Genomic DNA, 23,081 nt, shown 5'->3' with positions numbered 1-23,081 from the left:
ACTCTCCGCGTTTTTGGGGGAAACCGGGAGGGAGGGCGGCGGGCTCCTCCGGTTGTAGACGGTGGGAGACGCCGCGCGCTGCCGTACCTGCGGTGGGTCTCTGGACCAGCGCCACTGCGCCGCCCACGCCGGCCACACGGGGCCGCGGAGCGGAGCCGCTCTGCCCACGCCCGGCGCTCTCTCCCAGGGGTCCCCGTGTCTGTCCGCGATCCGCGCGGCTCGACTATCTGCTTATCTCTTCTGCGTGGTGACGTGTCGTGACGTGTCGTGACGTGTCGCGATTTGATCGCTTCCGAAGGACACACTCAGAACTTAGCTTCCCTACCGTTGCGTAAAAGAAAAGCGCTTTGTGAAAAGGTAATTTAGTCTGAGTCTCAGGTAAGGTCTCAGCGGTGTATCCACTACGTATGGGTAACTATTTCACCATAGCGGAACGTGAAATTCACACTTTAGGTGCTCACGTTGTCACCCTCACAGCACTTCCTGTGCTAGCAAGACATTACATGACATTACATTATTGGCATTTGGCAGACGCTTTTATCCAGAGCGACATACAGTTGATTAGACTAAGCTGGAGACAATCCTCCCCTGGAGCAATGCAGGGTTAAGGACCTTGCTCAAGGGCCCAACGGCTGTGCGGATCTTATAGTGGCAACACCGCGATTAGAACCACCGACCAGTCCCGGTCCTTTACCTTAACCACTACACTACAGGCCGCTCCCCCCCCCACCCAAGACCACTTAGCGCGCACTGTACACAGCATAGCTGCGCTGTCAGCGGCTGATGCAAAGTGCGACACGTCGCGATACGTCACTAGGCAACGGAGATACGCGAGGAGACCGCCCTTCGTCTGCGCTGCCACTCAGCGGAGCCCCGCCCCCCCGCCGCTCCGCCGCCCACCAACCGCGAGCGGAGCTGTGCGTGGGCGGGGAGAGGCAGGCCACCCGGCCAATAGCAGCCTCGGGCGCTCGTGTAAGCGTGTGCGTGTGAATGGGGAGAAGGACTGCGCTTTTCCTGAATGGGCGAACGTGAATGCGAGGCTCATCGGCGTACTGTATGACTGAGGAGGAAAATCGATTGGATTTGGAGTCAGGAATTAAGGATGAAGGGCCACGCAAATGCTTCAAGCATCGGAACTGGAACTTGCGGCCCTGTATGTACAACGCTCACACACACACACACACCGTACAGACACACACTCCCACACCATAGAGACACATACACACACACACACACCATACAGACACACGCTCACGCACCATAGAGACACATACACACACGCACACGCACCATACAGACACACACACACGCACACACACCGTACGGACACACACACACGCACACACACCGTACCGACACACGCTCACACACCATAGAGACACATACACACACGCACACACACCATACAGACACACACACACGCACACACACCGTACAGACACACACACCCACACCATAGAGACACATACACACACACACACCGTACAGACACACACACACGCACACACACCGTACCGACACACGCTCACACACCATAGAGACACATACACACACGCACACGCACCATACAGACACACACACACGCACACACACCGTACAGACACACACACCCACACCATAGAGACACATACACACACACACACCGTACAGACACACGCTCACACACCATAGAGACACATACACACACGCACACACACCATACAGACACACACACACGCACACACCGTACCGACACACGCTCACACACCATAGAGACACATACACACACACACACACACCGTACAGACACATGCTCACACACCATAGAGACACATACACACATGCACACACACCATACAGACACACACACGCACACACACCGTACCGACACACGCTCACACACCATAGAGACACATACACACACGCACACACACCATACAGACACACACACACACACACACACCGTACAGACACACACACCCACACCATAGAGACACATACACACACACACACCGTACAGACACACGCTCACACACCATAGAGACACATACACACACGCACACACACCATACAGACACACACACACATGCACACACACCGTGCCGACACATACTCACACACCATAGAGACAGATGCACACAGACACACACCCACACCATAGAGTTTCCTTAGACAGTCTACATCAAACAGCCGACTTGACACAAGACGAGGCGGAGCGGTTTTAGAACATTTTGTGAAGTCTTAGCGCTGGGTACTGTCCAGTTTTAGAAGGTCTGCTCTTGTCAGCTAGCATTTCCATGCATGTCAAGTCTCGACTCAAGGTGACTGCTTGTTGTAGTCCGGTTTTAGAACATTATCTTCACCAATCACAAAGCACTTCACTAGAAGAACGGCATCAGTGTCTGTGTCAGACATTATTTACAAGACTCATGTCATGTCGCTAAGGAAACACGGCCCCAAACAATAAATATAGACAAGACAATGTTAATGTTAGCTGGCTGAACAAAATACACATATGGTGGTCACTAGAAGATAGATAAACAGTCAAGTCGCTGTTATGGAAACATTCGTTTCTTGGTTCACGCTTTGTTGTGAACTGCCTAGTTTCTACTCGGATGTTCTGACATTTCTAATTTGGACGTTCTGAGCTTTCTGGCATCTCTTCTCGTCACAAGCGGCTGTTTGGGCTCCAGGTGTGAGGTTACAGATATATGATTAGAACGTTCTATTGCTGATGTAACAATCACCGCTGGTACCTGAAATCAATGGAGGTCTAGAACACTGACGTTTGAAAAACCTGCTCCTCAAAGGGTAGTTAAGGAGCATCGCAAGCAGGGTGTCCTGTGGTGTTCGAGTCTGGAACACAAAATAAGAACACAAATCTGTCCTAACAAGTAGGGGACTGAATCCAAAAAGGCTTCTAATGAGCCTAATTACACACAGCGGGCAGTCAAGGTCACATTAGGACAGGACGGAAGTTATAGAGGCGTGCCGGCTGGACTGACCTTATTTAGTCCATCTCTGTCACTTAAGCCCTGAAAGGAACCCAAAATACTGGCTGTGGAGGGATGGGGGGCGGGGGGGCACTTATGAGAAATGAAGAGTAAAGGGAGGGATGTGGAAAAAGTGTGGAAATACGATTTCGGAAAAGGCAGTATAAATTGTTGGCACGCGTGCCAGTGTTCGTGCTTGAGAGAGAGAGGGAGAGCGAGAGGGAAAGAGCAAGAGAGAGGGAGCGAGGGAGAGAGAGAGAGTGGGAGGTTGTTTATGTTGATAGCTCACGGTCACTCAATATCTCTTAATTGCTTTGGTTTAAATAAGGTTTTATTTTTTGAGAAATCTGCTATTTTCGTGCAGTGAGAAAAAACAAGAGGACAACCGTGAAAAGGACAGGAATGTTGGAATGCAGAAGGGAGGGAGGGATGGAGGGGTGAATGACAGCACAGAGATGAAAGGGGGGAGAAATAGGGGAATGTTTGGAGCACTCAGAGGAACAGGGTCGGGGGGGGGAAGAACAGAGCAACAGGGAGGAAGATAATCGCAATAAAGAGAAGTGCCGGATGAAAGGCTGTCCTCGAAACCAGGAGAGAGAGAGAGCAAGAGAGAGGGAGAGAGAGAGTGAGAGGAAGAGAGAGAGAGGGAGAGAGAGAGGGAGGGAGGGAGAGAGAGAGAGGGGGAGAGAGGAAGAGAGAGAGAGGAAGAGAGAGAGAGAGAGAGGAAGAGAGAGGGAGAGAGAGAGGGAGAGAGGGAGGGAGAGAGAGAGAGGGGGAGAGAGGAAGAGAGAGAGAGGGGAGAGAGAGAGAGAGGGAGAGAGAGAGAGAGCAAGGGTGGCGAGAGAGGGAGGGAGAGAGGGGTGCAGGATAAAGTCCTTCAGCCAGGACTGGGGGGGGGGGTCATCAGGGAGGGGGCCAAAAGAAGATCAGAGAACAAGGGGGGGAGAGAGAGAGAGAGCGAGGGGAGGGGGAGAGAGAGGGAGAAAACAAGAGGAGGGAGAGGGAAAGGAAGAGGGGCAGAATAGTGCTCTTGTTTTTGGAGATGTTATGAAGCAGTCAAGATAGTGAGGTCTTTGTTGGAGGAAATGGAGACTGTGTCATAGCCTCTCCCCCCTCTCTTCCCTCACCCTCTCTCTATCCCCCCTCCTCTCTCTGTTTTTTTCTTTCTCTCTCTCCCATTCAGACAAACCTGGAAAAAAGACAGATCTATTCTACTGTGGCACAGGAAAAATTACGAGAACATTCATAGCCGACATTAAAATGCAGCCTGGTGTGTTTCATTTTAACAAGACCCTTTGCTTTCCTTTTTTGGGTTGTGGGGAAGGGAGGTCTCTCTCTCTCTCTCTCTCTCTCTCTCTCTGTCGCTCGCTCTCTGCTGAATTCGTAATTTCCTTGTCATCTTCGCTCTTCGGCGCTGCCGACACGACGGCGGGATCACACCGGCGTCCCGGAGCGGAGCGGGGCGGCGTTTCCGTTCCGAAACGGCGAGCCTCTCTCCGCCGCGACCCGACCGGGCGACTGAAAACCGCGGCGACTCTTCCGCAGCTCCCCCCGGTCACCCGCCCCCACCCACAACCGCAGAGAAAGGCCACAGCCCCTGAACCTTCTCCTCAGATCCATACTCAGTAATCTATGAGCGACTCGATTGGCAGAGCCCTCGTTCGATGCCTCACCGCTGTGCATTTCATTAGTGGCCATTCATCACCCGGCCCGTCCGCCGCCGTCTTAAAGAGCGTTTTCATTAGTCCCTTTTATTCCACGCGGGCGACGAGATGGAGCCATGGCATTGTGCTCACGCCGGTTCATTAATATTAATATTAACCCCACGGAGGGAACGTGAGAAAAGCTCCTCTTGTGTACAAAGAAAAATGATTAGAATGGGCAGACCTATGACTTTTTGTGTGTGTGTGTGTGTGTGTGTGTGTGTGTGTGTGTGTGTGTTTGATTCCGGTGTCGTCGGCTGTACAATTAGCCCTTTTAAGGTGAGAGAGTGTGAATATTGTGATTAGAATATTCGTAGCTGAAAATTCGAACGCTGATCTAACGATCGCTGCTGGTAATTGAAAGCAGTCGTGTTCTCGAACACCGACTCCGAATTCTGAAAAAGAAAGAAAGAACATTCTAATGCTGATGTAACGATCGCTGCTGGTAATTGAAAGAAGCGGAGTGCTAGAACACTGACTTGGAAAACATTCCAAAAAGCCCCACTCTTCAAAGGGTTTAAAAATATACTGTACTGTAAATATGGGGTGAAGAATTCAGTGCCTTCCCCTGCAGACGTGTTTGATTTGTAATACAGCTGCTCCTTCCTGCTGTTCTACAGCTGTAGGTGTCTGCCTTCCCCACCTGAACCCTCAGCCCCACCTGTGACCCCTCCCACGTTCCTGTGAGCCCAGGGGCTGGCTGCCACTGCAAAGGCCGGGTTAGCACGGTGGCCAATTATACGATAGCCTGACCGTGAGAACAACCTTGACCATGGCTGTCAGTGCGAGGCAGAGGCGCTGTCGAACAGTGGGTGGGGGGGAGGGCGTTCTATTGTTTGGTTATTTCACAGTTTTTTAATTGGATGAAAGGAAGCAGATGAAAACGGAGAATGGAGTCCGTCGCTGTGGCTAATTGATTCGTGATTAATTGGCTGAGGCAGTCTGGAGCGCTTCGTTGGGGGAGTTCGGGCCACGCTGTTCACCGTCAGCGGAAACACGACGAGACAAAACAAACAAAACACGCACACAAAAAAAAAAAAAAAAAGTTAGTCGCTAATTACCCACTGTGTCTGTTCTGCTTGAAGGGATCAGCGGCACCAGTGGGCTCAGAACACCAGTATCGTTCACAATGTTGAGAGTTCAGGGCATCTGTCTCTCTCTCTCTCTCTCTCTCTCTCTCTCCCTCTCTCTCTCTTTCTCTATCTCTCTATCTTCCTCTATCTCTCTCTATCTCTCCAGAGGTCAATAGTTTGATCTCACTAATCCTCAGTGGGACTCTTCTCAGATAGCAGTGTTTAGGGATGCAGAGGTGTGAAATCCAGGTACAGTACAGACAGTAAGGGCCCTCACTGTCTTACCTCCCCCAGTATGTTGTTCCAATCGCATTGAATTTGCTAATTAGGACAGTTCTTCAGCCAGGAGATATAACTCACGAGGGAAATCAGCTGGGCTGAGTGCACGGGTGGAAGAAACACACAGCCGGACTTTTACTTTCTGATCCCTGGACTTCACACCTCGGTGGTGATCATGTGATAGTGCAGGAAGGAGTTTGGGAAAGGTTCAACAACTCTGCTCCTCAAATCCAAATCGCCTCCAATCAGGGGCTGATTTAAACCTGACACACCAGGTGAGTGTAATCTCTGGCCAATCCCTGGCGGAGAGGGGGCGGGAGGATATCGCTGGTGGAGGCTGAATGATTGGAGGTGGAGAGAGAGGGGGGCGGGAGGATATCGCTGGTGGAGGCTGAATGATTGGAGGTGGAGAGAGAGGGGGGCGGGAGGATATCGCTGGTGGAGGCTGAATGATTGGAGGTGGAGAGAGAGGGGGGCGGGAGGATATCGCTGGTGGAGGCTGAATGATTGGAGGTGGAGAGAGAGGGGGGCGGGAGGATATCGCTGGTGGAGGCTGAATGATTGGAGGTGGAGAGAGAGGGGGGCGGGAGGATATCGCTGGTGGAGGCTGAATGATTGGAGGTTGAGAGAGAGGGGGCGGGAGGAAATATCCCCCTCATCATGTATTCAGATGAGCAGAGGTTTGTGTTTTTTGTGTTTATAATGGGAGTGTAGTGGTGATGGATATGTGAGATTAAGGAAGTCGTGTGAAACTGAGTAGGTCACATGGTACAGTGGTGATGTGTGATTGATGTGGTGATGTCAGATTGAGGTGATGTGGTGATAACATAATTTAATGACGGGAACAGGGCATTCAGGTCGGCAATGCTCAGCACATCCATCTTGCATCACCATGTCAATCTCACATCACATCAATCTGTCATCACATCAATTTCACATCACATCAATCTCATCACATCAATTTCATATCACATCAATCTGACATCATTGATTAATGTGATGTGGGATTGATGTGTTAATGTGAGATTGATGTGATGATAGATTGATGTGATGTGAGATTGATGTGGTGATGTGAGATTGATGTGATGATAGATTGATGTGATGACAGATTGATGTGATGTGAGATTGATGTGATGTGAGATTGATATGGTGATGTCAGATTGATGTGATGATAGATTGATGTGATGACAGATTGATGTGATGTGAGATTGATGTGATGTCAGATTGATATGGTGATGTCAGATTGATGTGATGATAGATTGATGTGATGACAGATTGATGTGATGTGAAATTGATGTGGTGATGTCAGATTGATGCGGTAATGGCAGATTGATGTGGTGATGCGAGATTAAGGAGTTAGGGAGATTCAAGATCAAAGGTTAAATGGTAAATGGTTGGAATTTATATAGCGCCTTTATCCAAAGTGCTGTACAATTGATGCTTCTCATTCTCCCATTCATACACACACTCACACACCAATGGCAATTGGCTGCCATGCAAGGCACCGACCATTTAGGGGTTAGGTGTCTTGCTCAGGGACACTTAGACACAGCCCGGGCGGAGGATCAAACCGGCGACCCTCCGACTGCCAGAAGATTGCTCTTACTGCCTGAGCCATGTCGAGATCAAAGGTTCGGAGATCAAAGAGACAATGTGTGATTGGTGGGTGGGGATGTGAGATTTGATGTGATGTGAGATTTGATCTGGTGATGTATTGATAAGGTGATGTGAAATTGATGTGGTGATGTCAGATTGATGTGGTGATGTTGGATTGATTAGGTGAAGTGAGACCCACACACACACCAGCGTCCTCCTCCTGGTTTTATTATCTAAAACAGCCACAAATCGTTTGCAAAGAGCAGTGTCATGCAGTAGGTTCTTTGAAAAGTCCCTAACCTGCCCCCAGAACCCAGAGTGAGATTGATGTGGTGATGTGAGATTGATCTGATGATGTTGGATTGATTAGGTGACGTGAGATTAATATGGCGATCTGAGATTGATATGATGTGAGGTTTAATCTGATGATGTATTGATTTGGTGATGTGAGGTGGGGATGTGAGATTGATGTGGTGATGTGAGATTGATGTGACGTGAGATTGATGTGGTGATGTCAGATTGATGTGATGTGAGGTTTAATCTGGTGATGTATGGATTAGGTGATGTCAGATTGATGTGATGTGAGATCGATGTGGAGATGTGTGCAGATATGTGATTGGGGAGGTGGGTATATGACATAAATGTGACGACGGTGGTGATGAAGGCTCAGAATGAATGTGAGTGGTATCAGTCTCCATGGCAACAGGCAGTGAGGGTGAGTCAGTGTGATGGAATGGCTGGTGTGGCTTTGTTGGAGGGAGAGGAGAGGGGAGGGGGGAATTGAAGCAGTTGCCATGGCAATGCAGCATCGCAGCTGTCTATGTGTCTGTGTGTGTGCCTGCCTGTGTGTGAGTGTATATCTGTGTGTGTGTGTATGTCTGTGTGTGTGTGTGTGTGTGTATGTGTGTGCGTGCATGTGTGTCTCAGTGTATATCTGTGTGTGTGTGTGTCTGTGAGTGTATGTCTGTGTGTGTGTTTGTGTGCATGTGTGTGTCTGTGTGTGTGTGTGTTTGTGTGGGGTGGGGGTGTGGGGGGTGCTTGTGTGTGTGTGTGTGTGTCTGTGTGTGTGCATGCCTGTGTGTGTGCGTCTGATTGTGTGTTGTCCTGCATGAGTGTGTGTGTCTCTGAGTGAGTGTATGTGTATGTGCACTGTGTGTGTGTGTGTGAGAGTGTGTGCATGTGTGCAGCGTGTGTGTAATGTGTGTATGTATAAGAGTGTGTGAGCATGTGTGCAGTGTGTGTTTGTGAGAGAGTGTGTGAGCGTACCGTATGCCCTTGTGTGCAGTGTGTGTGCGCAGTGTGTGTGTGTGTGAGTGTAGTGCTCTGCCTGCAGTGAATAGTCTTTTCCTGGCGTAATTACAGGGTTATTTAGTGCTGCAGTTGTAGTGCCCCTTGCTGTTCCCTGTCACAGGGAGCTGAGATTTTGCTCACACTTCAGCTCCTGCCCGTCAAGATGCTGAAAGCTGCTCACTCTCCTGGCTCTGCTCGTCAGGATGCTGAAAGCTGCTCACTCTCCTGGCTCTGCTGGTCAGGATGCTGAAAGCTGCTCACTCTCCTGGCTCTGCTGGTCAGGATGCTGAAAGCTGCTCACTCTCCTGGCTCTGCGTGTCAGGATGCTGAAAGCTGCTCACTCTCCTGGTTCTGCGTGTCAGGATGCTGAAAGCTGCTCACTCTCCTGGCTCTGCGTGTCAGGATGCTGAAAGCTGCTCACTCTCACTGCTCCTGCCCGTCAGGATGCTGAAAGCTGCTCACTCTCCTGGCTCTGCTTGTCAGGATGCTGAAAGCTGCTCACTCTGGTAGCTCTGCCCGTCAGGATGCTGAAAGCTGCTCACTCTCCTGGCTCTACCCGTCAGGATGCTGAAAGCTGCTCACTCTCCTGGCTCTGCTTGTCAGGATGCTGAAAGCTGCTCACTCTCCTGGCTCTGCTTCTCAGGATGCTGAAAGCTGCTCACTCTCACTGCTCCTGCTCGTCAGGATGCTGAAAGCTGCTCACTCTCCTGGCTCTGCTGGTCAGGATGCTGAAAGCTGCTCACTCTCCTGGCTCTGCCCGTCAAGATGCTGAAAGCTGCTCACTCTCACTGCTCCTGCTCGTCAGGCTGCTGAAAGCTGCTCACTCTCCTGGCTCTGCTTCTCAGGATGCTGAAAGCTGCTCACTCTCCTGGCTCTGCTCGTCAGGATGCTGAAAGCTGCTCACTCTCCTGGCTCTGCTGGTCAGGATGCTGAAAGCTGCTCACTCTCCTGGCTCTGCTTCTCAGGATGCTGAAAGCTGCTCACTCTCCTGGCTCTGCGTGTCAGGATGCTGAAAGCTGCTCACTCTCCTGGCTCTGCTGGTCAGGATGCTGAAAGCTGCTCACTCTGGTCGCCTGCGTGTCAGGATGCTGAAAGCTGCTCACTCTCCTGGCTCTGCTTCTCAGGATGCTGAAAGCTGCTCACTCTCCTGGCTCTGCATGTCAGGATGCTGAAAGCTGCTCACTCTCCTGGCTCTGCTTGTCAGGATGCTGAAAGCTGTTCACTCTCCTGGCTCTGCGTGTCAGGATGCTGAAAGCTGCTCACTCTCCTGGCTCTGCTTGTCAGGATGCTGAAAGCTGTTCACTCTCCTGGCTCTGCGTGTCAGGATGCTGAAAGCTGCTCACTCTCCTGGCTCTGCGTGTCAGGATGCTGAAAGCTGCTCACTCTCACTGCTCCTGCCCGTCAGGATGCTGAAAGCTGCTCACTCTCCTGGCTCTGCTTGTCAGGATGCTGAAAGCTGCTCACTCTGGTAGCTCTGCCCGTCAGGATGCTGAAAGCTGCTCACTCTCCTGGCTCTACCCGTCAGGATGCTGAAAGCTGCTCACTCTCCTGGCTCTGCTTGTCAGGATGCTGAAAGCTGCTCACTCTCCTGGCTCTGCTTCTCAGGATGCTGAAAGCTGCTCACTCTCACTGCTCCTGCTCGTCAGGATGCTGAAAGCTGCTCACTCTCCTGGCTCTGCTGGTCAGGATGCTGAAAGCTGCTCACTCTCCTGGCTCTGCCCGTCAAGATGCTGAAAGCTGCTCACTCTCACTGCTCCTGCTCGTCAGGCTGCTGAAAGCTGCTCACTCTCCTGGCTCTGCTTCTCAGGATGCTGAAAGCTGCTCACTCTCCTGGCTCTGCTCGTCAGGATGCTGAAAGCTGCTCACTCTCCTGGCTCTGCTGGTCAGGATGCTGAAAGCTGCTCACTCTCCTGGCTCTGCTTCTCAGGATGCTGAAAGCTGCTCACTCTCCTGGCTCTGCGTGTCAGGATGCTGAAAGCTGCTCACTCTCCTGGCTCTGCTGGTCAGGATGCTGAAAGCTGCTCACTCTGGTCGCCTGCGTGTCAGGATGCTGAAAGCTGCTCACTCTCCTGGCTCTGCTTCTCAGGATGCTGAAAGCTGCTCACTCTCCTGGCTCTGCATGTCAGGATGCTGAAAGCTGCTCACTCTCCTGGCTCTGCTTGTCAGGATGCTGAAAGCTGTTCACTCTCCTGGCTCTGCGTGTCAGGATGCTGAAAGCTGCTCACTCTCCTGGCTCTGCTTGTCAGGATGCTGAAAGCTGTTCACTCTCCTGGCTCTGCGTGTCAGGATGCTGAAAGCTGTTCACTCTCCTGGCTCTGCGTGTCAGGATGCTGAAAGCTGCTCACTCTCCTGGCTCTGCTTCTCAGGATGCTGAAAGCTGCTCACTCTCCTGGCTCTGCATGTCAGGATGCTGAAAGCTGCTCACTCTCCTGGCTCTGCTTGTCAGGATGCTGAAAGCTGTTCACTCTCCTGGCTCTGCGTGTCAGGATGCTGAAAGCTGCTCACTCTGGTCGCCTGCGTGTCGGGGTAAACAGATGCTCCAGCAGTTATTTATGATGTGTTCTGCCAGCCTCTCATGTTAATTATCCCCGGGCCCTGCTGCACCGTGCAGGCTGTTCCGCTAACCCGTGAGGACAGGCCGCCATTCGCCGCCGCAGTGACCGGACAACCGCACCCCCCTCTCCCCCTACTCCCCTCACCTTCGCCCCCCCCCCACCCCACCCGCCCGCCCCGGATTCAAAGGAGTACTGCTGCTCCTGTCCCTTAAATATCTCAGAAAAATTAAAGGCCCACACGCATATGTTTGGTGTTTTTGAGCTTTTCGTATCATCCTGGAGCTTTCGATTTGTGTTCCGTACTGATTCAAGTATCGTAAAACAATTGCAATTTTGGTAGAAGTGCACATATTTCAGGGTCTATTTTAGCGGATATTTTTCCAATCTGTTTGTACAACGATTTCCCACGTGTCATGACGCGTGTTTTTGCATAATTATCAGATGATGTAAGCACAGGTGGTGGAAGGGGAGGGAGAATTGGGCACAGGGGGCAGGGTTAGGGACTTTTCAAAGAAACTACTGCACGTCTCTGCTCGTTGCGAACGATTTGTTGCTGTTTTTTGACGCTTAAACCAGGAGGAGAACGCTGATGTGTGTGAGTCTTTAACAGGCCGCTGTAGGCAACAAAGCTCCAACCCAAAATGAAAATGTTTTTATTAAGATTTTTACTTAGGAACAAGTACAGATGACAACAGATGAGAACAATATATGCCCAACCCACCCCCCCATCCACCAACACATCCGCCCTCCCACACACCCACACACCCACACACACCAACAATGCAATATGAAAAAGAAGAATATATATGGGAATAAATCAGACATAGATATCAAAAAACATCTTTCTTATGATAGAGCCTTTGTTGTTGTGTATTACTCTTGGGTTTAGCTATTTTGGCCAATGTATTCACCCAGCCTTGGATAGTAGGGACAGAAGTATCCTTCCATTTACAAATAATTAACTTATTAGCGACCGCAAAGGCTGTAGTCAGCCTTTGCTATTGTGTTTGGCTACGAGTCTGAATGCATATTATGGGCTGTTTCTGCTGTTGTCACTTCATTTACTTTGGGAAGGACTTCAGCCTTGAAAATCCTTTTCAAAACTATGTTACCGTGTATAAAATTTAAGAACTTCCTCCCGAGTACAGCGTATCATTGTGGAATTCACTGATATTGTCAATCCCCTGCCGAGAGCACTGAATGAACAGCACTAGCTAATACTGTTTCTGACCCAACAAAATATTTCTAATAAGCCTACTGGAAAGAATATTTTGAAAATATTTCAATTGTCAAAGTCTATTATCTTGCAGCAGACATTTTGTTTTAGTCATCATACAGCGTGTATCACAGACACAGGCACAGTGCAGAAGCTCTTTGTTTAAAACATGTTTTCTTTTTTAATAAGCAAATTCTAAGCAGAAGATTTGCTTTTGTTGGGTTGCCAGGTAACTTGCTGTCGTCCAGTGATATTCCCAGAGAGAGGGGACTGATCTCCCACAGATTCTCTCTGTTTCACTGGGCTATAAAACACTTCTCTGGTCACCCAGGCATCTGTAGCCTTCGTGTGCCAACTGCACGTAAAGATGACTGCTCCAACACAAAGTGTGCACTCTGCTCGGGGCTGGCTAGTGCACTACTCCAACAGAAAATGTGCACTCAGCTAGGGGCTGACTAGTGCACTACTCCAACAGAAAGTGTGCACTCAGCTAGGGGCTGACTAGTGCACTACTCCAACATAAAGTGTGCCTTCAGGTAGGGGCTGACTAGTGCACTACTCCAACACAATGTGTGCTCTTAGATAGGGGCTAGCTAGTGCACTACTCCAACACAATATGTGCTCTTAGATAGGGGCTGACTAGTGCCCTACTCCAACACAATGTGTGCTCTTAGATAGGGGCTGAGTAGTGCACTACTCCAACAGAAAGTGTGCACTCAGCTAGGGGCTGACTAGTGCACTACTCCAACACAAAGTGTGCACTCAGCTAGGGGCTGACTAGTGCACTATTCCAACATAAAGTGTGCCTTCAGGTAGGGGCTGACTAGTGCACTACTCCAACACAATGTGTGCTCTTAGATAGGGGCTGGCTAGTGCACTACTCCAACACAATATGTGCTCTTAGATAGGGGCTGACTAGTGCCCTACTCCAACACAATGTGTGCTCTTAGATAGGGGCTGAGTAGTGCACTACTCCAACAGAAAGTGTGCACTCAGCTAGGGGCTGACTAGTGCACTACTCCAACACAAAGTGTGCACTCAGCTAGGGGCTGACTAGTGCACTACTCCAACATAAAGTGTGCCTTCAGGTAGGGGCTGACTAGTGCACTACTCCAACACAATGTGTGCTCTTAGATAGGGGCTGGCTAGTGCACTACTCCAACACAATATGTGCTCTTAGATAGGGGCTGACTAGTGCCCTACTCCAACACAATGTGTGCTCTTAGATAGGGGCTGAGTAGTGCACTACTCCAACAGAAAGTGTGCACTCAGCTAGGGGCTGACTAGTGCACTACTCCAACACAAAGTGTGCACTCAGCTAGGGGCTGACTAGTGCACTACTCCAACATAAAGTGTGCCTTCAGGTAGGGGCTGACTAGTGCACTACTCCAACACAATGTGTGCTCTTAGATAGGGGCTGGCTAGTGCACTACTCCAACACAATATGTGCTCTTAGATAGGGGCTGACTAGAGCACTACTCCAACACAATGTGTGCTCTTAGATAGGGGCTGAGTAGTGCACTACTCCAACACAATGTGTGCTCTTAGATAGGGGCTGAGTAGTGCACTACTCCAACACAATGTGTGCTCTTAGATAGGGGCTGAGTAGTGCACTACTCCAACAGAAAGTGTGCACTCAGCTAGGGGCTGACTAGTGCCCTACTCCTACACAAAGTGTGCACTCAACTAGGGGCTGACTAGAGCACTACTCCAATACAAAGTGTGCTCTAAGAAAGGGGCTTAGTAGTGCCCTACTCCAACAGAAAGTTTGCACTCAGCTAGGGGCTGACTAGTGCGCACACTTGCTTGTGTTCTTCATAAAAAATCATGAATTGTATAGTGACCACACAGGAGCAGAAATAAAAGCTCTTATTCTGAATTATTTTATTCTAAATATAAAAGCTCGTGAGAAAAAAGTATTTGGTAACTATTTAAAATACGTCTAATTTATCACATTACTGTGATGTCTAAAGAAATGAATATCATCGTATGAACAGCTACTGTAGTCCTAAAATTACTTTAATATCACAGACACAATGCTGCAAATTCAAATCAAGCTATGACTATGAGGCACAATTCATAATGTCTGCATTTATTTAATGTGGTTTTTTTTCATTGAGCTATTCAGTATAACAACGGTGTTTTTCAATGTGTCAAGTCCCCCATTTCAAGTCAGCTTATGTATTGCGAAGAATTATCATCTGCTGTTTCAAATTTCACAGGCTTACATTCATCTAATTATTTATACATGGAAAGCTTTGAGGGTCAAGAAAGGTATCATATAAATTTCTGATGTCGTTAACCACTTTAATCTAGCACAGTAATGTTATGTAAATAGAACATGACTGTTATATCCAGACCTTGTACATGATCTAGTGTTTCATTGTGGAACAAAAGAAATCAAAAGGCCCATGTGGCCAGAACAGGGTAAAAATGTTTTCTGTAAAAGTGGTAAACATATTTTTCATAAGGTTCTGACAACTGATAGTACATGAAATGCTATGTCTATAGGGGAGGAATTAATTTGAGTGTTCCATATGAACATTAAACACGTAATTTTGGAAATGACACAAACGACGGTTATGGATGAAGAGTTCGATGGAAGTGGGGTTTGGGGAGTGCTATAATAAGCCTCTGTGTTTCGCCTTTTGATACTGAGCTCTTGGTGTTGAACTTTTAGGGCTGGTTTCACAGACTCAGATTGAACTTGAAATGAGTTTTGCATGAAGAATCTGACTGTATTCTCAGACTAGGCTCACTCTGTGTCTTAGTCTTCAGATTTGGTCAGACTAAAGCATTAAGGCTGTAAAGCGTAGATTACAGCTGGGTGTCCCTGCCCAATCAGGTTTTCCTTCACCACAGCCTCTTCGGCAAAAGCTAATTGCGTTTAGATTGGTCGGTTGATCGTGAATTTCGGTGCATTCTGGGTGATTTTCGTACTGCGCTTGCCTATCAATCCTTGCCATTGCTATGATGTTGATCGCGATGTTGGCAACGATGACAACGAAGCAATTATTTTCATGATTGCTTTTGGCATTCTTTTATTGCCAAATTTGAGACATTCCTGGCACGGTTACAACAATCTGGAAGTGAGATTTTCCATGTCATTCACAGAAACGGTCTATATCAGTATTCCTACACATTAGCTACATGCAGGAACGGGGCCAGAGTGGTGTTCAGCTCAGAAATACATGGGTACATGCCTAGCAGCTGTAAGGAGGGGGTTTGGATGTTCCCATGGGCCCTGACTGAATGCCCCGGGGGGCAGCTGACCAATGGTGTCCCGTGACTTTTGCACACATCTTTTTAGCAACATCCCATGTTCACAGATGAGTTAACTCATGACTCCCGCGGGCAGGCCTGTGTGGTCACCCTCTCCTGAAGTTAAGCTGAGGAGAGGAGCGGGTGCTCCCCCAAATTTCACCAAGCACAAGACGGGGGCGTAGCTGAAAATCTCATCAAAAAAGTATTTGCTTTGCAGCGCCAACCAAATGGCAAAACTAGAGAGGGTTTCCTCCCTCCAAAAAAGGATGAAATATTCATGTGATACGTTTGTGCTATCAAATTGTTTGTACAGGTGAGTTTGGAATTCATTCAGTTTCAGCCTGTCGCTTGGAAACGCAGATTTTCCCGTGTAAACAACGAGGCACTATATGAAAATGTGCAAAATGTGATGAGTGTCAGAAGCGTGGAATTTGATTTGAAATTTGATTTGAGTGAAAGGCCTTTGTGGTTTTGCAGATGTATTTCTTTTATGGATAGAAGCTGCTTTGGAAACAGAAACACAAAGACAGGACAGAGAAGAGTGACAGAGATTTGAAACTGGTAAGGAAATCTGGCGTGGTTTCTCTCCACTGCCCGGCCAGAAGCTCCTGTCTCAATCGGCATAATTAGTCATTTATGCGCTGCCGGTTGCAGTTTCTAATTACTCATTCTGCAGCGAAGAGAGACGTGTTTGTGATCTCAACGTACTCGTCTGACGGAGGGTCCGATGGGGTGTATAACACGGGGGCCAGGAGTGACCGTGTCGGTGTTTTTGGGTCCGGGTGTTTGGTTAACCGCTGTCTGTAGTGCCTATGATGCTTCTGGGTCCAGCCAGGATCGGTTTGGCTGCAGTTTGGAGTCTCTTCTCTTGATACCTGTCTGCTGCTCGCTCGGCTTTTCTCAAATGTTTACACATTGTAACTAACCACAGTGCAAGAGCAAAAGCAAATTTTCACACAAATTGCAGTTTCAAATCCCACTTCACTCCCGACCCCATGTTCGGTGCAATTTCCCCAATGAAGTGCATTGTGTTTAAGTTTCAACTTGAAGTTTCTTCGAGTAGAAGCAATCACTGCCAGAGGAATTAATTCAAGTCACCTGTACAAACACCATGAATTAACAATGAGCTGTCCGAACCTTGTCATGAGTATTTCCCCATTTTTTGTTCTTCTGTTCTGACTCGGTTGTCGGTGCGCGGACTTGCTGTTATATAATGAAATGCTGTTTCCTTGAGTAGAATATTATACAGTTGGCCCTCTGTGTCTTTTATACTTCAGTGGGGAGAGGGATTGTGGGACTGTGACAATAATGCTGTAACGAAAGTAAAATTTTCTGCTACAATATTTAGAAAATAGAAACTGTAAATATGTCACGGCCTAATTGGATCAAAAGCATAATACATATTTTTATGATAGTGTTGTTAATTTCCTACAGCCAAATTCAGATTATTGATAAAAATGAGTTAATTATTGGCTGACATCGTGTATTGTTTTGGATGGAAGAATTTATTTTTTTATGCATAAGAATGTGATTTTTAGTGCACATATCCCAGAGGAGTTTTGAGGTTCTAAGTCTTGTGCTAAATTCTGATAATTGTTTTGAATTCAGTGTTTCAAGAATTTCAGCAAAAAAGTAATTAACTGCAGAATCTGTCAGAAAGATGTGAGGGTTTCACACCATTTGAAAGAATACTTTTCATAACTATTTTTTGTTCATTTACACTCTTTTTATGCGCCCAACATATGACCAGAGATTAAATTTAATACCAATAGCCCTATTTACCATCTGCAGTAAGACCCAGAACAGTTTATCATGCTTATCCAACTGAGATCATTAATATTTGTTTTTTCTTTTGAGCGACAGAAGTGAAGTCAGACATGCACTTGTTTCTGTATTCCTGTGTGAAATCTTTTTTATTGACACAGTAATAGCAGATCTAGTTATATAAAGTCGAAATAAGCTTTCATAGATTTCTTTCGGTGTATCCCAGATGGGAATAAATCTTAATATTCCAGCAGAATCCAATGGAGAGTGGTTGATGGGTGATGATGTCACTTAATTGGTATGGAATTGGGTTTACAGGGGCGTTGGTTCGGCTCACGGTGGGGTGAGGCGATCTTACCCCTGAGCACATTTCTGCGGTTGCCTCAGTCCATATCCAGCTGTTTGTATATAATGAGTGTTAGTTGCTCTGGACAAAAGTGTATGCAATATGAGGTCGGCCGATCTCAATTGTCAAGTACTAAAATCTTTATTGCAGGCTGTGCGCTTGGCTACGCTGTCATTAGCTAACATGCAATTAGAGCTGTGTCCTGCTATGACATTTACTCTGTCTGTTCTGTCAGCCAACACAATTTCTGCTCCCACAATTCTTAATGAACCCATTGGAGAATAGTTTTTGGGGTTTTTTTTTGGAATATAATGTTATTCTAATTAGTGTTCTAGAACTCCATTGCTCTGTTGAACTTCCATTACCAGTAGCGATTGTTACCTCAGCATTAGAATGTTCGTTCGACTACATTCTAATCACATATTTGTGATCTCACATCTTAAAGGGTTAAACAGAAACAATGTATTGTGCTGCCTTCGGTTGCAAATGCACAAATAGAAAAAATCTCTCATTTTCTCATTCAGTCTGGAGCCACTGTTCTGCATCTGTGGCTTACTAAAAGTCGAAAAACATGGAAGTTTGGGTCTGTTCCCACAATTGCTAGTTCTCGCAACTGGTGCAGGACAGGGGGAAGCACGGCGTGACTTTCCCATTAGCTACAATTGCAGGAATAATAACTTCAGAAATGGACCGTCATCATGGCAGTGATCACAGACGTAAGAGTCTGGAGTGGTAAAAGCACCATTACGGGCGCATTGTCTTCTGTATTATGAGTCCTGAGCTGTTGAACGGGACTGGGCTTCTCAGCACAGAGGGCTCTTCAGTCCCAGAGCTGGGATGAGTTACTCACCACAATCTCTCCCTCTCCCCTCTCTCTCTCTCTCGTGTGTGTGTGTGTGCTTGTGTGTGCATGCCTGCGTGTGTGTGTGCGTGTGTGTATATGTGTGTGTGTGTGCATGTGTGTGCATGCCTGTGTGTGTGTGTGTGTGTGTGTGTGCATGCCCACGTGTGTGTGTATGTGTGTGTGTGTGCTTGTGTGTGCATGCCTGCGTGTGTGTGTGTGTGTGTGTGTGCATGTGTGTGTGTGTGTGTGTGTGTGTGTGTGCGCGTGTGTTTAGATATCCGTGACCGGCGGAAGAAGCCGGTCATGCTGTTCATTCACGGCGGCTCCTACATGGAAGGCACCGGAAACATGTTCGACGCCAGCGTGCTGGCCGCCTACGGCAACGTCATCGTGGTCACCATGAACTACCGGCTGGGCGTGCTCGGTAAGTCCCTCGGCTTGTGTTGCGCCTCCATTTTGTGCCTGTGTCACAGTCAAGCAGAGGTCGAAGGTCGCGGGAAGGGACAGGCAGAGGGACATTTTGATTTGAGGCTGTGGCCCTCCACTTTGGACGTGTGCCTTGGAGTGTTTCATGTTCCGAGGGTTGCTAAATTGCGTGGTAAATCACAGAGATTCTGGGGCATTTTTTTCTTCTTTTTTTTTGCAATGCTGTCCACGGTCGAGAAATATCTCTGGGGTGAACTGTGAGGGGAATGAACAATCTGCCCGTATAAAACTCTGCAGGAGTAAAATACAGGTTTCCATCACGCAACTGCTGATAAGAGCCAGCATCTGCGATGAGTGTAATCATGTGTACTGCGTACAGTTTGTGCCTGTGTGCACCGGTGTGTGTGTGTGTGTGTGTTTGTTTGTGTGTGTGGGTGTGTCTGTTTGCGTGTTTGTACACAACTACGAACATGTATTTGCATGTGTATATTTGAATGTATATATCCTTATATAAGGAATAATATATGTTTATTATTATTATGAACCTTTATTTACATATATACAGGGTAGGTTGACTCATCCCGTTAAAGTCCGTCCAAATAGCCTAATCTGCATATGTTTGTATTGTATAATTATGTCATTGAACTTATGTTAGTATATATTTGGGAAGATACAGTATATAAAGGAATATATATAGGAATGCACTTAATGGTATCTTGGCAAAAATTTGAATGCAAGCATGTAAGCTTGGCTAGGCTAACACGACGTGGCTGAGACGACATTATCAGGACAGGTCAACGTCCACCTGAGTGCGTCTGTTTTCAGAGCCTCAAATCGCGTGTCAGACTCCGGGCTAATTTCATTAAGGGAGCGGGAAGTGGCGGCTCTGTCCGGAACTCCCCGGCGCACGCCGCACGGCTCGCGGTCCGCCACCCTGTCCGATGATCATCCGCCGACTCCCACGAGGGAGCCGCGTCTAAACGTCACCCCCACGCGCGCTTCCCGCGGCGGGGCTCCGCCTTCCCCCGTCTCTGGGGCCGGTGAGAGTGTCTGTGGACGGTTCCGTGGACCGTGTCTCCAGACGGGCCGCGGTTCGGAAGGACCGAGAGCCTACTCGGCTCCGTGTCGGTGAATTATTGATCGTTATTGAGCACGGAGGCGCACAGAGGAGTGGGTTCCTGACCGAGCATATGTTCACTGAACGCGGTGCAGGTGGGCGGAAAGGAACAGTGTCCTGAAATCACCCAGCGGTGGGGAGCTGGGACCTGTCGTGCGTCTCTATCTGTCCTGCTCTCCACCTGGCTCCACGGACTCCATTTTGTGTGCGGGGGTTCTTCTTCTTCCTCCTGCTGGTATCAGCGCCGGGAGCAGATAAGGAACGGGTTCAATGAGGGCTACCCTGTCAGAAAATACCACCCTGAGTGGGAGAGTGTGTGCGTGTCTGTGTGTGCGTGTGGGGGGGGGGGTGGGTGTGTGTGTGTGTGTGTATGTGTGGCTTTTCATGCATACATGCGCGCCTGTGTCCGTTTGTGTGTTGGTTTGTGAACCTACATGTGTGCGTGTGTTCATTCGTGGGTGTGTGTGTGTTTGTGTGTGTGTGTGTGCGTGCCTGTGTGTGTATGATTAAGTGTCTGTATGGGTCTGTGAGTATGTGTCCTCTGTGATAAAAAATAATAATTTTTAATAGTTACGCATGAACAAACAAAGAAAACAAATACAATGATATCAAACCTGTTTTGTTCAGTTGAGGTTTTCATTTTGCTTTTTATTCCAGAAAACATAAAACTTCTTATACTGCCGTTTACAGGAGGATTTGGTATTTTGTATAATCATTTGGATGCCCTGATTATTACCTAGTTTGCATTTTTACAATTTAACGAATGAGCAATGCTCTAGGTAATAGTAAGATGCAGCAGTTTGAGTGCTGTAGACTGTAAATCTCATCATTATCAGCACTGTAACTAATAGACTAGAGTAAATAATAGACTTACAGCATTATCAGTACTGTACTGTAGGTAATAGTTCATGCAGTAAGGTACAGCATTATCAGTACTGTAGATAATAGTCTATAAGGTACAGCAGGGTCAGGTCTGTAGATAATAGTCTATAAGGTACAGCAGTGTCAGGTCTGTAGATAATAGCCTATAAGGTACACCAGTGTCAGTACTGTAGATAATAGCCTATAAGGCACAGCAGTGTCAGTACTGTAGATAATAGCCTATAAGGTACAGCAGTGTCAGGTCCGTAGATAATAGTCTATAAGGTACACCAGTGTCAGTACTGTAGATAATAGTCTATAAGGTACAGCAGGGTCAGGTCTGTAGGTAATAGTTCATAAGGTACAGCAGTGTCAGTACTGTAGATAATAGTCTATGAGGTACAGCAGTGTCAGTACTGTAGATAATAGTCTATGAGGTACAGCAGTGTCAATACTGTAGATAATAGCCTATAAGGTACAGCAGTGTCAGGTCCGTAGATAATAGTCTATAAGGTACACCAGTGTCAGTACTGTAGATAATAGTCTATAGGGTACAGCAGTGTCAGGTCTGTAGATAATAGTCTATAAGGTACAGCAGGGTCAGGTCTGTAGATAATAGTCTATAAGGTACACCAGTGTCAGTACTGTAGATAATAGCCTATAAGGTACAGCAATATCAGTGCTGTAGATAATAATTTAATAAAAGCTTTTTATTGCTGTAAATAATAGTTGATAAAGCACAACAGTAATGTGTGGGTAGCGCTCTGTCCTCAGTGACCCGTTCAGTTCTCCTCGACCTCTCTCTGATCTCTCTGCTTCCTCCGCGCCCGCGTGGCCGGTGTCATGGCGGAAGCCCACGGCCTGCCAGCACCGGCTCCATCACCACTTCCGACTCCACCGCCTCGCGTTCAGGGACAGGAAGTTTGATCCGGGATCGCGCGGCTTGCCTTCGCTCTGACTCACTCTTGTGCGCGCTACGGAGGAATGCAGTCATCATAGCTCTCCCTAGTTTCAGTGTTGCACAGCCAGCAGATAACGCTCCCTGTAGTCTTCTCCGGCTAAGCGCAGGAAAGCAAGTGGGCCCGGGCTGAGTCGATGCGCTCCCTGCTGTAAAATCTATGACCAGCTTGAAATGACCAGCTACCAGCTGTTTCAAAGCATAGATCGACCTGGTCAAAGCGTGTTGAGGGCACAAGTTGTCTGAACTGGTCATCCTGTTTCAAAACCTAGCTTGAGCTGTTTTTGTTTTTCTTCAGCGGGGCTGTCAGAACAAGTATGCCTGTAGGGGAGCATTGACTTGTCACTGGTGCAGTGCCCTCAAAGCCACACACACTTTTACTGTAGATTAGTGTTAATAAGGTATAACTGTGACCCAGCGAGGGAACAGTGTGCCTGAGAGAACAAAAACACACCCCTACCTTACCCCCTTTTGTGTGGGACACTTCTGGAAAAGCCAGGCTGCGGTTGTGAGTCGTGCTGGTAGGCCCGTAGGGGGCAGCCTTCCTCCTGGGGAAATGAAGATGAACCCCCCCCCGGCGTGGGGATGGCGGCTCCGTACACGGATGATTTGTGATGAGATGTGAAATGGAGGTCCTGACTCGGGGTGACCTTTAGTGAGCTTAGTTGCGAAACGTAGGGGTCTCCCCCGCCCCACCTCACCCCAGTTTCATTCCCTGTGAGCCCAGCTGTGGGTTTCATACGGGAAATGAACCAAAGCCTCTCGACCTAACCTGATTTGTGGCGGCTTATCAGGCACAAAATGGCTGCCGTGCATC

General features: G+C 48.1%; 1 protein-coding gene across 6 annotated transcripts in view; it reads left to right on the top strand.

Moving 5' to 3' along the window:
• The window catches only part of nlgn2a (neuroligin 2a), a 92,783-nt gene that overhangs the window by 14,893 nt on the left and 54,809 nt on the right, over window positions 1-23,081 (top strand). For 2 of the 6 annotated variants that reach the window (XM_061234619.1, XM_061234618.1), the window contains one exon: window positions 19,177-19,326. In XM_061234619.1, coding sequence (XP_061090603.1) covers window positions 19,177-19,326 — 150 coding nt within the window. Of the gene's footprint in view, window positions 1-2,169; window positions 2,198-3,461; window positions 3,478-3,563; window positions 3,598-4,992; window positions 5,029-6,875; window positions 6,885-8,333; window positions 8,339-11,808; window positions 11,827-16,624; window positions 16,659-19,176; window positions 19,327-23,081 lie in introns of all 6 variants that reach the window. The other 4 variants (XM_061234622.1, XM_061234623.1, XM_061234621.1 and 1 more) reach the window with 4 other exon arrangements.

The sequence above is a fragment of the Conger conger genome, chromosome 3 (genome assembly GCF_963514075.1).
Source record: "Conger conger chromosome 3, fConCon1.1, whole genome shotgun sequence".
Classification (NCBI taxonomy): domain Eukaryota; kingdom Metazoa; phylum Chordata; class Actinopteri; order Anguilliformes; family Congridae; genus Conger; species Conger conger.
Note: the sequence above shows the minus strand (reverse complement) of the source record. Positions and strands in the feature narration are given on the sequence as shown.